At 39.3% G+C, this 16019-nt stretch overlaps 1 protein-coding gene across 6 annotated transcripts in view; it reads left to right on the top strand.

Annotated features, from left to right (window-relative positions):
* Window positions 1-16019, top strand: part of hdac5 (histone deacetylase 5) — a 57606-nt gene that overhangs the window by 9192 nt on the left and 32395 nt on the right. For 4 of the 6 annotated variants that reach the window (XR_006376270.1, XM_044182016.1, XM_044182015.1 and 1 more), the window contains exons 2-3: window positions 2492-2654; window positions 8847-9024. Coding sequence is in view for 5 of the 6 variants with exons in the window: in XM_044182016.1 (XP_044037951.1) it covers window positions 8868-9024 (157 nt within the window). In the remaining variant the exon portion in view is untranslated. The remainder of the gene's footprint in view (window positions 1-2491; window positions 2655-8846; window positions 9025-16019) is intronic. The other 2 variants (XM_044182018.1, XM_044182017.1) reach the window with 2 other exon arrangements.

The raw sequence follows: 16019 nt of genomic DNA, 5'->3' as shown, positions 1-16019 counted from the left end.
CACAATGAGATGCCCCCTTCCTCAGTCAGCATTAAATGACCTCAGACAGACCTGCTGCGTGTCTGTGTGTGCGTGTATGTGTGTGTGTGAAGAACAAATGAGTGTGTGTTTGTGTGGAAACGCAGGCTGGGTTGAGGGGAATCTGAGCTAAACATGTTCCTTTAAATCACATTACAGCTAAGTAGCCTGAGCCTCTCCTGTGGCAGACACACACGTCCACACACACACACACACACAAAGGCCCTCTGACATTCATTGGAGACAATTATTCAGGATGTCGGAGTCTGTGACGTTTTTCTATGTGTCCTGTTCCTCTCTCTGTCTTTCATACTTACACATATGAGACCAGTAGGTGGCGCCAGAGGACCAGGGAGCCACAATAAGCAACAGGGTGCAGCTTGTTTTCCTAATGTGATGTAATTCCTGTTCAAACACAATGTTGGTTCAGGACACAACACACGGAGGAATCATTCAGAAATGTAGACCAGTGAGACACCAGTTAAGTTAGAAGAAGAAAAGAAGTTAAATATAATTTCGTGAGGACGAGGATATATAAACGCAACAAAATGTCAGACAAAACATAAGATGAGATAAAATCAGATCAGACTTTATTGATCCCCAGAGAGGAAATATATATGCTACGAGTTAAGAAAACAAATTACGATAAAATAAATAAAAATTAAACAAGAAATGAAACAAACTACATTCAAAAGTTATATACATTATGCATATTATAATAATGCAGTGTAGGTATAGGTTTAGGTATGAATAATAAATACAATATACATAATGTAAATATACATTAAAGTGTATAGTGTTACATATAATATATGAGCAGTATAGGTGATATACACACTATACAATAATAATACAATACTATGAAATATATGTGATAGAAATAAGTATAGTATATAATATAAAAAAGACAAAAACATAAAATATCTAAACTACTCCAACCATTCTCCAATGTGAGGATTTATCTGTTTTCTGTCATTGACATTACTGAAGTAATATTATCAAGAACATGAACTGCATGGCTCTAATCAGTTACTGCTGTACAAATGAAAAGTATTCACACACAAATGATTCAAGTCATGACCAGGATTAAAAATGTCAAACTAAGTTGAATAGACCTTTTTCACAGCAGACATTTTGACCTAGTTTTGACCTAACTAATAACAACATTAAGTGCTGCACTACATTGCAGTAATTGCTGGGACGGAGACTTCAGTCATTTTAATAGTTCCACCTGTGCTTCTCTCCTGTGACATGTCAAAACGTCTTCGTTTAGATACAGTAAAGAAACAAAAGTGAACCTGAAGGCTGTCACAATTCAAGTTAGCAAGATTTATTCAACAAACAAAACAGCGTGTGGTGTACAAGCTGGACAGACTGAAAAGAGGGAAGCTTTGGATGTGATCTTATCATCTGAAACCAAAAGCCTACAGGAAGTTATCGGACTCCACAATAGAATGCTGGTCATTCATTAAGAACATCATTTCCTTGTACAATGGCAAAACAACAATACATACTGAGGACAAGCCACCAGGAAACACATTTTAGTGGAAACACATTCTGGCTCGACAGCAGTACTCACACTGCCTTTGTAAGCCTTTCCCTAATATCTCCCCTTGTAGGAATAAAAAAGTTGAGCTAAGCTTTTTGTTCTCACATGGCACATATGTAGTTTACACTGATTATGGTGGCGGATTCACACAAAAGCAGGCTTCTCATTTCTAGCCGGTGACTGTTGATCTTGCTGGCTGAAATGACTGTCCTAGCAGATTTTATCAGCTTTAGCTAGCTAGCTAATTATGCTAACGTTAGCTCCACGAGTTGGTTGAAAATGCTGTATCCGGCTGACTTCCTAAGGTGTCCAGCTGTAAAATATACACTTCATAGCTTCGCACATGATATCGTGCTAAAAAGACTGAAGCTAAGCTGCATGTCCGAGGCAAAAACTCATTATGATCTATGTAGAAGACATGGAAATAAAGAAAGACTCTTAGTATTATAAGTGATTAAACTGTTATTTTGTTCTAACATAACCCTGTATAGCTGCTTAGCTTACATACTTGGACAAGCAAGACAGAGGTTGGATTTATTCGTATTTCAAACAGCATTTGTCACTTTTAACATAACAAGAGAAAAGAGCAAGAGAAAAAGCCTTTTAGGATGAGGACTAACCCATGAGCTTGGTGAACGTAACACTATGGTGAACAAATAGTTTATTTTAGAAAGGCTAAAAAAATTACACCACCTCCCAAACTCTTTATATACGGACTATCACCGCTTCAACAAGGGAACAAATCTGAAGCTTGACAGATCTACTGTGCCTAGTTACGGTTGCTAAACCACGATTGGACAATTGCTGTTTGTGGGAGGGATTTAGCAAACAGTCAATTGTGGAAGTGTGAGAGGCATAAAAAACAAACAGCTAAATAGCTGAATAGCTTGAAAGTGCTGAAAAACTTAATTTTCTCGTTTGCAGGAAAGCCGACATTGAGAAGAGATTCATCTGTCTGTCTGTCCATCGTCCGTCCTCCAACACATGGCCGACTCCAAGGACCCACTTTAACACACCCATACACTCTGTGAAAGGATTGGGGAGGGGAGTCCAGGTTCAACCTTCATGAATTCATCACACACCTCAGGTAAGTCTCTATCCATCTGTCTTTCTATCTATCTATCTCAAAGAGCTGCTGTGGTTAATACTGGTGGAACTGGAGAGACATAGGTGCTTTTTTGTCTTTTACTGGTTTAACCAATGAAACGATATCTGACTGGTTGGCTGGTTTTGACATTAGTGGTGGTGGTGGTGGTAGCTGGACATTGCTAGTTTGAATCCCTGCGCTGTCAAATGTCTATTTTTTTTGGCAAACCGGCTTAGAGGTGCATTACCGCCACCCACTGTCGCTCTCACGTCACGTCACAGGACAAGCAGTCCTGCTGCCTAAATCACATTACCTTACGAGGCAGCTGGATTCAAGAGATCACGCGAGAATCCAGCCCTGATTCGCTACATGGCCTGCCTCGAATATATAGCAGAGACATTAAGGGATTGCTCCCACGTTGGAAATGGTATTGCCAAATCTCTACTGGTGGACACATTTCTACCGTCGCATGGTATATACCATCATATCGCCCAACTCTACATATCATCATACTGTATGCTTCTCTCTGCTGCCCTTCAGTGACGAGCAGATACTTGCGTGTGTGTGTGTGTTTATGATGATAGTGATATGGTTGAATGGTCCCTTATGTCTGTGGCAACCAAACAGTTTCATGCGAAGAGCTCTGAACCCCGTACTATGTAATGTATATTTTTTCTTTCGGTCGTTTATTATGTTCATAGCAATGTCAGTCGAAAAAACAGGATATATTTGAGGGCACGATCGTGATTGGGAAGTCTGTCCTTTTTCCCCCATGATTATGAACATATTATACAAGCAGCTTAGTCACAAATATGACTTATTTTCAGCCATGTTAGTGGCATGGCTCTAGAGATGGCAGTGTCGGTCGGTCAGCACACCACTGTGGTCAGGACTACAATATCAACAACAGCCATTCATGTTCCCCACAGGATGAATTGTTGAATGATGAATTCCTTAATTTGTCCAATGCTTTGGTTTATGACCAAATACATGCAAAACTAATGACATTCCCATCAGCCTTAGCTGTACTTTGTTTTGTTGCTAATTAGCAAATCTTAGCATGCTAACACGCTAAAATACGGTGTAATGTCAACATTGTGTACATGTTAAAAACATGTAAAAATGTTATACCTGCTAAACATCAGCATGAAAGCATTTGCTGTGTCCGAAATCACTCCCTTGTTCACTCATTCACTATTCCTTATACAGTATAATAGAAACAACAACAAGAAATTGTTTTTGTTTTCAGTTTTAAAAATGAAATTACAAATGTAGTCGCAGTAACAAAACAAAAACAGGCAAAAACAAAAGAGAAAAAAAGTGTGTACAGCCACGCTAGCTGCTCTGTGAGGCTGTGTATAGGCACAGTGGTGCATCGAGCTAAATGCTAAAAACATGAGCATGCTAACAATGATGATGCTGACATGCATATTCTAAGCGGGTATAATGTTTACCATGTTTACCATTTTAGCCTGCTAACACATGCTAATTAGCACAAAACCCAAAAATACAGCTGAGGCTGATGGGAATGTCATTAGTTTGACACGTATTTGATCATAAACCAAAGTATTGGACAAATTGTAAGTTTGACTTGATGGCGCTAGAGGAAAGATTGCATGATGGCACAGCATAAATATTCACTTTTTGGTTTCGCTTTGTTTCAGAGGCCTAATACATTTTTTGTAGTGTGTGCCTTTTTTTTTCACAAATCTTTTTATATTTGTATATTATATAATAAATAATTGTTTCCATGTCATACACTTCCTTTAATCTGCACATCCATGATCTGCTGAGGAAGGTGCATCCTCAGAAACTCAATAATTTTCTTTATACTTGTTTTTGGACACTTATGAATTCTCATCATTTTGCATCATCGCTGACAGGTGCAGTGTCGCACTACTGGAAGTTTCACATGGACACTACTTTTTTTTTTTAGATGTACCATGTAGAGCTAAGTTTCACACGGAGAATTCTGACACCCAAATAAAATAAAAGATAAAAAAGATAAAAGAACAGAGCACCACACAGATTATTTAGGAGGGTTCTCACATAGAACAGGATGTCAAAAAAAACTATTTAGCAGTCCCCAAACATGGAGGTGTGTCCCAACTGAGCCACGGGTGTGCTTGTGTGAGCATATGCAGACATTGTTCAAAAATATGTTCCAACATATAAAATAATCATTTACTGTATTCTTCCTGTTGACAATCAACGGATGGCAGATTAATTAATTTGGTAGCACACAGTCAAAGACACCTGTAAGGCCTGCTCAGGTAATTATTGACACCTTTGTCTCAGACTGAGTGACTGGTTGACTGACTGACTGTAATTTGGTTGTCATGGATACATATATAGTACATAACGCACACACATACACACACAGACACACAGACAGCAGTGTGACTCCAGGGGTTGATGCGCCTCAAATAGAAACGCAGAGATGAGTCATCCGCTGAGCTACTGCAGTAGGCGCGCACACACACACACACACACACACACACACACACCTTTAACAGATGTGTTTAGTATGTGAGACCATTAAGATTTCAGACATGTTGCCTGGTCAGTCACATCTCTCTCTGTCTCTCTTGCTGCCAAAGTGATTTGAAATGTCAATGTAAGACAACAGAACAAGTCTTTAATATATAATTGTAGTACTGGATAATAGAAAAGCAATGCAGCAGCTCAAGTCAATGTAAAACAATGTAGGACATTACAAATTAGTTTTCACATTTTCTCCTCTTTCTATGTATTTTGTCTCTCTTCTTGTGAGTCATACTGAGGCAGCCCTTAATCTGCTTGAGGACACACAGAGCTGTTTACACAGGAGGGGAGGATGATGAGGGCGATGAAGGTGACGAGGAGGAGGTGGGATGAAGGTGTTGATAAAATGATTCAAAGAAATATTATCATTCCTGGAAAGGAAACTGTCATCACAGCAGCAATGATGAGCCCAAAGATGAGAAGCTGATGAGTACAGAGCAGTCAAAATCATCTACCTTATTTAAATGATTAGAATTGTCCTGAGCTGGTCTATTGGATCTTTACGGGGGCCATTCAAGACATTTTTAATGTATTAACATCGGTTGCATAAAGCCTGATTCATTCTAAACATTTTTTTTTTGTAATCCATGCACTCCAGCAGTCAGTGACATCCCATCACACTGGAACGTATTCCTTAAAGCAGCTTCACTTAGGACTGAACTGCTGAATGGAACAAACAAATGCTATAAATAGCAGCCAGCAGTTTCAATTAATAATATCCACACCGACAGCGAAGTGAGAAAAGTGAGCAGTGTAGCTTTGGGTTATAAAGCAACATTTCCGTGATACACCCGTGAGACACACCTCTAAAACGCTGCTGTTGGATGAAAAACACTTTTTTTGTCGAATTTGAACTTAAGTATTCGAAGATCCGAAGTGTAAAAAAAAAAAAAACACATTGTAAATTTACTGGGGGCTATTTATTGGACTATTTCTTGGCCAAGCCCAGTTAATTCTTGGAGTCTTGTCATCATTTTTTATTTATTTATTTTTTTTTTTACAATTTTTGAACGGTTTAAACACATAAGATATAAGGAGTTAATTAGTGAGCTTCAGAGGTGCTAGCAGGTGGTTGGTTACCTTTGGAGACAGCCAAGATAGCTGTGTTTACGCTAAGCTAACCGGCTGCTGGCTGTAGCTTCATATTTACCGTACAGACATTGGAGTGGTACAAATGTTCTCATCCAGCTCTCAAGAAAGAAAGTAAATAAGCTTATTTCCCAAAATGTCAACCTATTTCTTTTTTCTTGACCATAACCTATGGCGTGTATATATAAAGTTGTCAGCCTGCATGTTAGCGTTGGATGATATGATAATATCTACTGTGAGATGATATACATTTGTCAGTCAGTAGAGATTTTACTAGACCATTTTTAAAGAGGAAGCCATCACATCAGTATTTCTGGTTGTATCATTGCTGGCAGTGTTGCCAGTTAACGAGTAGTGACTGTTTTATGGCAATATTGGCTTTACAGGATTTTTGTATGAATGTGATGAAATACCTTGAACTTGATCTGTCAGGTATTCAATATGTGTATATATATATATATATATATATATATATATATATATATATATATATATATATATATATATATATATATATATAAAAGACAATCCTGATGTGGATGATCTCCACTGCATTAACACAAAATCAGAGGAAGAAGAGGTCACAGTCCCACCCACGCTGTTTGATTGACAGGTGATCTGTGGGCAGTGCAGTGCAGAAACACGCCTCACCCTACCCACTCAACCCCCTGCACCCCACCCCAGAGCTGTAGGCTTACTGCTCTCTCTCTCTCTCTCTCTCTCTCTCTGTCTCTGTCTATTTTTATCTCTAGCTCCTCCTCCTCCCTGGCAGGCTATTTTCAGCTATAGTCCCTCCATCAACCCCCCCATCTCCTGTGTTAGTAAATGCTTCTCTTCTCTTCTCTTCCTTGCCTGTTCTTTAATCTTTAAAGAAGGCAGCCAGTCTAACAACACAAACGTGCAGCAAAAAAAAAAAAAGAGTGAATGAAGGTGAATGGAGGGATGGACGTTGAAGGAGTGTCCTTGTTCCCTTTCTTTCTCCTTTTGTATGTTGTGACGCTTGCTAAAATGAAACGAGCTGTTGTTGACTTTTTCTTCATCCGTCTAACTTCCTTTCCACCCAGTGATCTACTTTCAGCCTCTCTCTCTTTCTCACCCTCCTCTCTCTCTCTCTCTCTCTCTCTCTTAACATTCATTCAGCAGCTCAAAGAGCGTCACAGACACACTCCCGCATACACACACACACACGCCAATGACTCTCAGATAGTGAATATTATTGGTCTGACCAGCAGCTGTTTCTGGTCACTGTACAAAGCTCGACTCTGCAGCAGCCTGCCCCTTTTTGCTTTTTTTTTTTTTTAAGCGAGGGATAAGAGGACAACTTGTGATCTCTAGCTGTTCATTTTTCTGGGAGGATTCTAACTCGCCGCTCGTCTTCTCTAGCCCAGCCTTCCTCTCCCCACATTTCCTCTTTTTTTTTATTATACCGCTCTCCCTCCTTCCTTCCATTTCCCTCTCTCTGTCATTCTCTCAGCGCTTCGTTCTAATTTTGGAAGCATGGAACCTCGGGGAGCGCTCTCCCAAAGCTATTTACGTCCTCGCCTCTTCTCTTCTTCTTCCTCCTCCTCCTCCTCCTCCTCTCTTCTCACTCTCGTCGGCCAGGAGGAGAACAGCGTGAGGATCCTTTGATGCACCCGAGCAGGGGAATTCGGCTTCTCCATATTTTTGTTGTGTTGTTAGCTGTGGGAAGTGGTGAAGAGGCTGCAGCAGCACCACTCTCCAACCGATCCCTTCCATCACTTCTCAGCTCATGGAAATGCACAGTTATACAGGGGGACCGAGTTTTCATTGATTCCCTCCTGGTCTTGGTTTTGCTTGTTCAATTTGGTTGGTAAAGAATAAGAGAGGGTTCAGTGCACCAGAGGAAACAAACTTTTTTCTTCCATCTGCAAAATACCAGCCACTGTCACAGTTTCAGGAACCAGCAAAGTGTTCTGCAAGGATCAGGACTCCAGGCGATGTAGACAAGACTAGCTGACCAGAAAGTCACATTTCAGGTTATTACAAAGCCTGTATTTCCTAAAGCTGTACATCTTCCCTTTTTAATTTTGATTCGGTCCTCGAGCCGAGCAGAGGGGAGGGTTCCTGGAACCTGCAGCTGAGGCTACATTAGAAAAGAGGATTTTGTCCGAAGGGTCAGTGACTGGTCATCACAGCACAAACTGAACAGCAAGAGACAGCGGGAGCTCCAGGAAAGCTGAAAGGCAGAGGCTACCTGCAAAAATCAAACTGAGACTGCAGCCTAAACAGGATTTCTTTGCTGGATTACACAATAAAAGCACAGAGGAGTTTTCTGAGTTCTTTCTAGATTTTTTTTTTTATGGAATTCATGGTAATTTCAAGATCATTTTACAATAGAAACAGAAAACATTTGGAAGTTTTCCGTTTCTAAGTAACTGATTATTAATTTCGTCCCAGAATGAGTAACCCATGATTAATTATTTTTGAAAGAATATTTCAGTGTTTGCTTCCTCCCATCCTGGCCAACTTGAATCCTAAACTAAGACATGCCAGTATCTCAGAAGAGGAACTGACTGGTGTTTTTTTGTGACAAAATAGAGCGCTGCCTCTTGTCTTGGCATGCTGTTGCATCCCACGGTGTCAGGATTGTGCGCCATGTTGCAGACCATCTATGAGACTGAGTCCTGTTTTTCCTCTGCCAGCACAGACAGCCACCACCAGCCTCTGGAGCTCCTGAGTGGCAACAGGGGCTCCAGCACTGCCATGCCCACCGCTGGTGAGTCATCTCTGGGAAAGGAGAGATGGGGAGGGGGGCTGCTGTGTGCTGGAGGTTTGATGGGGCATCTGATTTAAGGTTTGGCTCTAAATATAAAAAGTGTTATTTATAATGTCTGGTAAATTTATTTGTGTTTTTGTAAGAAATGTTTTTTATAACCTTTTCATATTAGCCAGTGAATGGTTATGGGGAAAAAAAGGATGTATGTGTGTGTGTGTGTGTGTGTGGGCGGGGGGCTCAGAGGTTTTGTTGATAGAATAGGATGTAAGGATGGACAGTAGGTTTAGGTCAGAAGTTTACAAACTGTGAGGTGTGCCTCCCCGGGGGGGGGACAGTTGAAGGAGGGGGGTGCCGAGGGATAGATATGAGGCAAAGACACTGTGTGACGTGAAAGGGACAGGTGCATGCCAGTGTTCTGAAAACAACGGGAAGTTGGTTATTGTAGTTTGTTCCACTTATTAACACGGTCGGTAGTTGGAGCTGCAGCAGATGTTGTGATACACAGCTCATGGAGACAATTAAGGTACTTTAAAATCCTTAGTGCCTGACTGCTTCATATTGCGTCAAAAATTTGCACTGCTTTTCAGAGTCATAACATAAATCTGAACACAGACATGATACACATATTTTTAGATTTGGTGTTCAGTACACTTTCCAAGGATATCATTATATCTAATGTCCAATGCAAATAAACATCCATAAATCTGCTTAGAAATCACAGAAAAAAAGACACTCCCTGTAACTCCAGAACTTACCTGAGAATCATCAAGTTTTTAAGTTATTTTGAGTATCAGTGTAATCCAGTGGTAGTTGTCTGTACATCCATGGGTACAATGCAAACAGGAACTGCTAATAGCTAATTCGGCATTCTTTTAATGAAACAGAGCTCAAGTTGTAGCCCACAGATAACTCACTGAATCCATGGCAACATTAGACTTTCTGTTTACATCCACCAAAGCCCCTAAATTATAGGAACTGTAATTTCAAAGCTTAGAGCATCATTATCCCCAAATAGAAGTAAGACAAAGAATAAAAGTGACAAAATCCATTAATATTAACTTCTTTCATGTTGCACTATCATTATTTTTTTTTTGACAGTACTAAGGCTCGGAATGTCCCATCAACATGATTCTTATATTCCTGGAACACTGACTTGCTCCTCTATCCATTCATATACAGATATTTGCCTGTGTATTAACTTTTCAGGAGAAAATGGGCAAGCATGCCCCATGTGCTGTTCCACTAAACACGCTCTCTCATGAATTCCTGCAAAGTTCCATCTATTGCTGTACACTGCTCCTTTTCACTTTGTTTTGGAACCTTTTGACACTTTGAAGCACATTTTTTGAACAGCCTGGTGCTCTACAGAGCCTTGAGTGTTCAGTGATGTGTTCAGCCAGCTCACAGGACACTACTTTTATTTTTACTTTTAGATTTAAGTAATTTCTCTAATGCTCAAACACACATCTAGAGTGTGAGCAAAGTAATTCAGTGCCCTTAGTGAGACATTTGGCTGCTAAAAGACCAATAATGTCTGTTGTGGGTATTCAACCTGTGGAGGTTTTGTTACAGTAACGTCTGCTGAACATTGTGGCTGCCGAAGTGAGTTGAGCTGTGTTTGGAGTGTGGCTTGATGCCGCCTCTTGAAGACAGCAGGTTGTTAGTTGGTACAAGCAGGACATACATTCACTCTAATCTTCTTTTCGCCTGCAATTACAGTGTTGGCTTTCTGGCCAACGCAGGTCACTGTATATGAGAGTTTGTGTTTGTGTTCAGACTTAACAGGCTCACAGACACTTGTAAGGGCAATGTGTCCTCTGCTGTAGGTCATGTTTTCTCAGATTAGCCCCATGTTTGCTCTTTACTAATATTGATCACATTTATTTTAAACTGGTTATGGATTTTACATGACGGAGATGAGCGTTTGTATACTGATGCAAAGCTTAACTTTCAAAAAAACGGCCGACCTACATAACTAGTGACTACCAATCTGTGAACAAATCTATTCAAACCAGCAAAATGATTCAAAATTCCCATCTCTAAACCCTTTAGCACCTGCTGTATGTTTTTACTATTAAAACTAGCAAACCATTGCCTTCATTTAGAGTCATGTTTCTGTCCAAACAACAAATTTGTGCAATAATAAAAAAAAAGTGCAATCTTCACTCTCTTTATAGCTCTGTTTTGGTCTCCACTAACTCTAACTCTGAGGGAAACAGCTGCTAAATGCTCCACTATGTTCACCAGCTAGTCGCTAACTGTGTGTGTCGGCTGTTTGGTGCTGTGCAGGTAGTGTAGAATTGGCTTATCAAAGCTTTTTTTGCTGAAAACAGCTGCCTGCTGCTATTGGAAACAAGGTTGATAAGCATTGAGACTGAACGAGACATTAAAGCAGCAGGCTGTAAACCAAAACAATAAGCTGAAAGATGCTAAAACACTCCAGAGAGCTGAGGGGAACTACAGAGTTCATTTTTGGGGGGTTCATCACTGTGTGACCTCCTTCACATTACACATAGTCATGTTAATATAAAAAATATTTGTTAGTGCAGCTTTAAAAATATACATACTTATCGTGTAATTGATTGAACCAGATGTTGTCAAAAACATTAAGCCTGGTGTAACACAACAGACAGCATCCGCTGTGGATGACCTACAGTCTGCCAGCCCGTAATACTTCTGACCCACCCTCAGTCTCTATAGCAACACTACACATGTGACTCCTCTCTCTCTCTAAGCTTCTAATTTGTCTAAAGTACACACAGCCATTATACTATTTTTACCTCACTCTCTCTTTTGCTCTGTCTTTTCTTTCTCCCTCTCTGTCGCTCTCTCTTGGCTTTTTTTAGAGTGTTTTGCAGGGCTGATGTCATAATGCCTATTTTCTTTTAGCAATGCAGAACGAGAGAGAGAGAGAGAGAGAGAGAGAGAGAGAGAGAGCCAATATTGGTTTCCAGAAATACCTCCCAGCAGTAGCAGCAAAGTGAAATAGGAGTGACAGAAACAGACTGGACTTCAAACTACACACCTGTCTTTTTTTCATAATTAGTGACAAATCTTGGCCAGCACTTGGTGTAGCATCTTTGTTTCTGTATTGGCCAACGATGTCTGATGGTGGCTATAGATGGTACATGTAATCAGAAGAAAAAGATAAAGGAGCAAAGGGAAGACTTAAGTTAATATGATGCTCTAGGAGCCACAGTGAAAGGTCACCCTCTGCGAAAATAACAGGCGTTGTCAACTATTTGACAAGTCTCCATCTTCATCTCCATCTGTTGCTTAGTTCATTGCTCCAGTGTTTCTGCAATACACCTTCCCAGTGATGTTGACAGGTTTTCAATGTAATGAGTCCCCGGGACCCACAGGTGGTCATTTGAGTGGGTCCCAGGAAAATTGAGTGAGTCCCCAATAAAATTGGTGTTTTTTGACAAATTGTAGTGTTAAACTCGTGTTTAGGGATGGGTATCATTAGGATTTTATCAATTCTACTACTCTTATCTATACTTATCAGTTCTTTTTCATTACTAAATAATTGCTTTTAAAATAAAATATATTCTTGAAAAAAAGAATAAAAAAAGAAAAAAAGAATAAATAAGAAAAGGATTAGAATTGAATATTTTAAATATAACTAAATGTTATTTCTAGAGCAGCAACAGGAAGGTTACTATATAAACTCAATAATATTTCACTGAAAACAAATCTAAAATGGCAATAAAATAAATCATATTCCTGACATCAAAATACTGAATGAAGTTTAGAATGAATGTTCTTCATTCTTTCTAAACTTCATTCAGACACCAGTCAGTATCAGTCCCTCCTGTCCTCTGTCCCCTGTCCTCCTCCCTCTGCTGCTGCTGTGATTCACTGCCTGCAGGTACCGCTGGTAGAGGGGGAGGGGCTGCTTTGTCTCAGCCAGCAGTCAGTTTACAATAATTTGCCAAATTTTAAGATACGTGACAAACTAAGATAAACAGTTTGACTACATACAGACAACTTTCGTTTTCACTTGTAACAATTCGCTATTAGCCGAGCTAGCACGCTGTGCTTGTGTAAGCATAGAGCTGGTGGATCAGACTGCGGACAGAGCAGATTAAATTAAAATATCGCTTTCTGCATGTTCACATGTTTATGCTTGTTGAACAGGTGTATTGATAAAGTATTGGCTTTTCTCACAAAGGTTTTATTGCACTTACAGCGTAGTTGTCGTTAACTCGAGTAATCTCACTTGCGTTCCGTGTTTGTGTGTGTGTGTGCTGTTTGATAATAAATTACACTTACACTTAAGTTTTTTGACAGCGAGGTTTCTTCAGTTTATTTATATGATTTCATCACATATAGTGAGTTTACTGCGTCCTTTTGGATTTTAAAGTGTGTCAGAGATGCAGGACACGTCCCTAGCAACATCACTGCCTTCTAGAGATCATCTGTTAAGTTTGAGTGTTTGTAGGTGGACTGCTTTCCTTTGTCTGTTCATGCTATCTATTCACTTCTTCTTCTTGTGTTTATTCCAAGCTAACTGGACACAAGAAACGCTTCCTGTGTAGCAGGAAAGAGACTTTAGGCAGTGAGTGTGTAAAATAGCCATAAGTAGCATTCCTGTCAAATGCAGGAGTTGGGAATTCCCAGTTGTTGGCTTGTAGAACAGAATTGGTGCATTCCAGTGGTCCAATCAAAAGTCTTTTCCTCACCAGTGGAAATTTCTCTGGTAACTGAAACTGTACATTAGAGCTGCAACGACTCGTCAATTCATCGCTTTTAGAAAATTAATTGGCAACTCTTGATAATCGACTAATCATTTTTCAAGCCAAAAATGCCAAAAAAAAAAAAAGAGTCCATGTCCTCAAGTTACAATTATTTATTGTGATGGGCATTTTTCACATTTTTCTAATATTTTATAGACGAATCGATGAATCGAGAGCGTAATTGGCAGATTAATCAAAAACGAAAATAATTGTTAGTTGCAGCCCTGCTGTAAATACATAATGTGCCACAGCCTTATCTTCATCAGCCTCATTTATAGTGTTCTGGATCATTTCTGTTTCATCCATGCTGATTATTTTAGGAAGAGCTAGGACTTTTGACAATATTTCACCCGTGATGAGTAAAGTTGATATCAGCTTATATGAGCTGTATTATGTAGCATCTTTACCTGACTTGGGTACAACTATCATTGTTAGCCTTCTCTAATGGTTAGGACATATCCCTGGTTATATGGCTTGATTGAATATAGCAACTGAAACTAATGATTTTCATTATCAGTTAATGTTCTTATTATTTTTTCCTATTAATCGATTGAGTGTTTGATCTATTAAATGTAAAATAAATATTGAAAAATGCCTATCACAATTTTAGTTGGCATATTTGAATTGCTTGTTTGGTCTGTCCAGCAGAGATTCAGTTTCCTATAACAGATGAAGAAGAAAACCAGCAAATATTCACATTTGAGTTGCTGGAACCAGTGAATGTTTAGTATTTTTGCTTGAAAAATGACTTATATTTTTCTGTCAATCCATTAATCCACTAATTGTTTCAGGTTTAGTTGAATATAGACAGCATTAGGTCTGGGGACTGATCTTTCAATACTTTCAGTACCCACTGAAATGGGTTTCTAGAGCCAAGTAGTGAAACCTGTCAAGCACCAAATGTTGGCATCGAATGCTTAGTCAGATTGCTATGGAGTCAGATCATTCTCATTAATAATGAATGCACACTGAAGGACTCACAAATGTATTTGGGGATTTATATATAAATGACTCCACATAAATATTCTACAATGCACATAAAAATAATTATTGTTGTATATAAATGTAAAACAAATACACATATAAAAAGATCAGGTTCATGTATTTAAAAGTATTTGCGATTTTCATCAAAAACATATTTGGATGTTGTTACATTTATATACAAACTGTTAAACCTGCATTTACAAACTGCTTGTCATTTGTGAACTTCGCTGCGTTTGTGTGTGGATTTTTTGAGACTCCCCTGACGTGGCTCAATTCACCGATGCATTTTTTTCAACAGGGAAGTATCTGTAGCCAGTCAGATGGCTCCTTACTTTTCAGCCAACTGTTCCAGGTGTCTGCTAATGCTAACGCTAGCCTAGCTATGATGCTAACCGGCACTCATAGTACATCTATGTCGGTGACTGATGCATTTGATACAGTTTGGCTTGTTTTGTTAAATAGAAAAAAGGGTCTGTAAAAAAAAACTTTTTTATGTTTTATGTTCCTCATTGTGAGGTAGCAAAAAAGTAGAACTGAAAAGATTAGTTGGAACGATTCTGCAACTTCTTTGATAATTTATTGTTTACTTTTGGCCCCACACAAATATAACAATGATTGCCACGAAACTTTGTACAGACATTCATGGTCCACAAAGCATTAATCCCGATGACTTTGATGATCCCCTGACTTTTCATCTAGCGCCACCATGAGGTTGACAGTTGTGGTTTGGAGTGAAATGTCTTGACAACTGTTGGATGGATTGCCATGAAATTTGATACAGACATTCATGTTCCCATCAGGATGAATTGAATGAATTAATAACTTTGGTGATCCTCTGGCTTTTCATCTAGCGCCATCATCCAAATACCTGCCAAACTAATGACATTCCCATTAGCCTCAGCTGAAGTTTGGGCTTAGTGCTATTTAGAAAATGCAAACACCCTAAACTGGGATGGTGAACCTAGTAAACATTACCTGCTAAAACATCAGCATGTTAGCATTGTCACAGTGAGATTGTTAGCAGGCTGTTGTTAGCACTAAGCTCAAAGCACTGCTGTACCAAAATACAGCCCTACAGAGCTGCTACCATGGCTTAGTCTTGTTCAATCGAAAAAGCCAAACATTTCCCAGTTCCAGCTTCTCAGTTGGGGAGATTTTCTGTTTTTCTTTGTCTTATGTGATAATCTGAATATTTTCAGGTTTTGGACTGTTGATGACATTTTATCGACCAAACGAATGATCGATTATTTGAGTCAGTGATTCATTGGAAAT

The sequence above is a fragment of the Siniperca chuatsi genome, linkage group LG21, assembly GCF_020085105.1.
Source record: "Siniperca chuatsi isolate FFG_IHB_CAS linkage group LG21, ASM2008510v1, whole genome shotgun sequence".
NCBI lineage: Eukaryota > Metazoa > Chordata > Actinopteri > Centrarchiformes > Sinipercidae > Siniperca > Siniperca chuatsi.
Note: the sequence above shows the minus strand (reverse complement) of the source record. Positions and strands in the feature narration are given on the sequence as shown.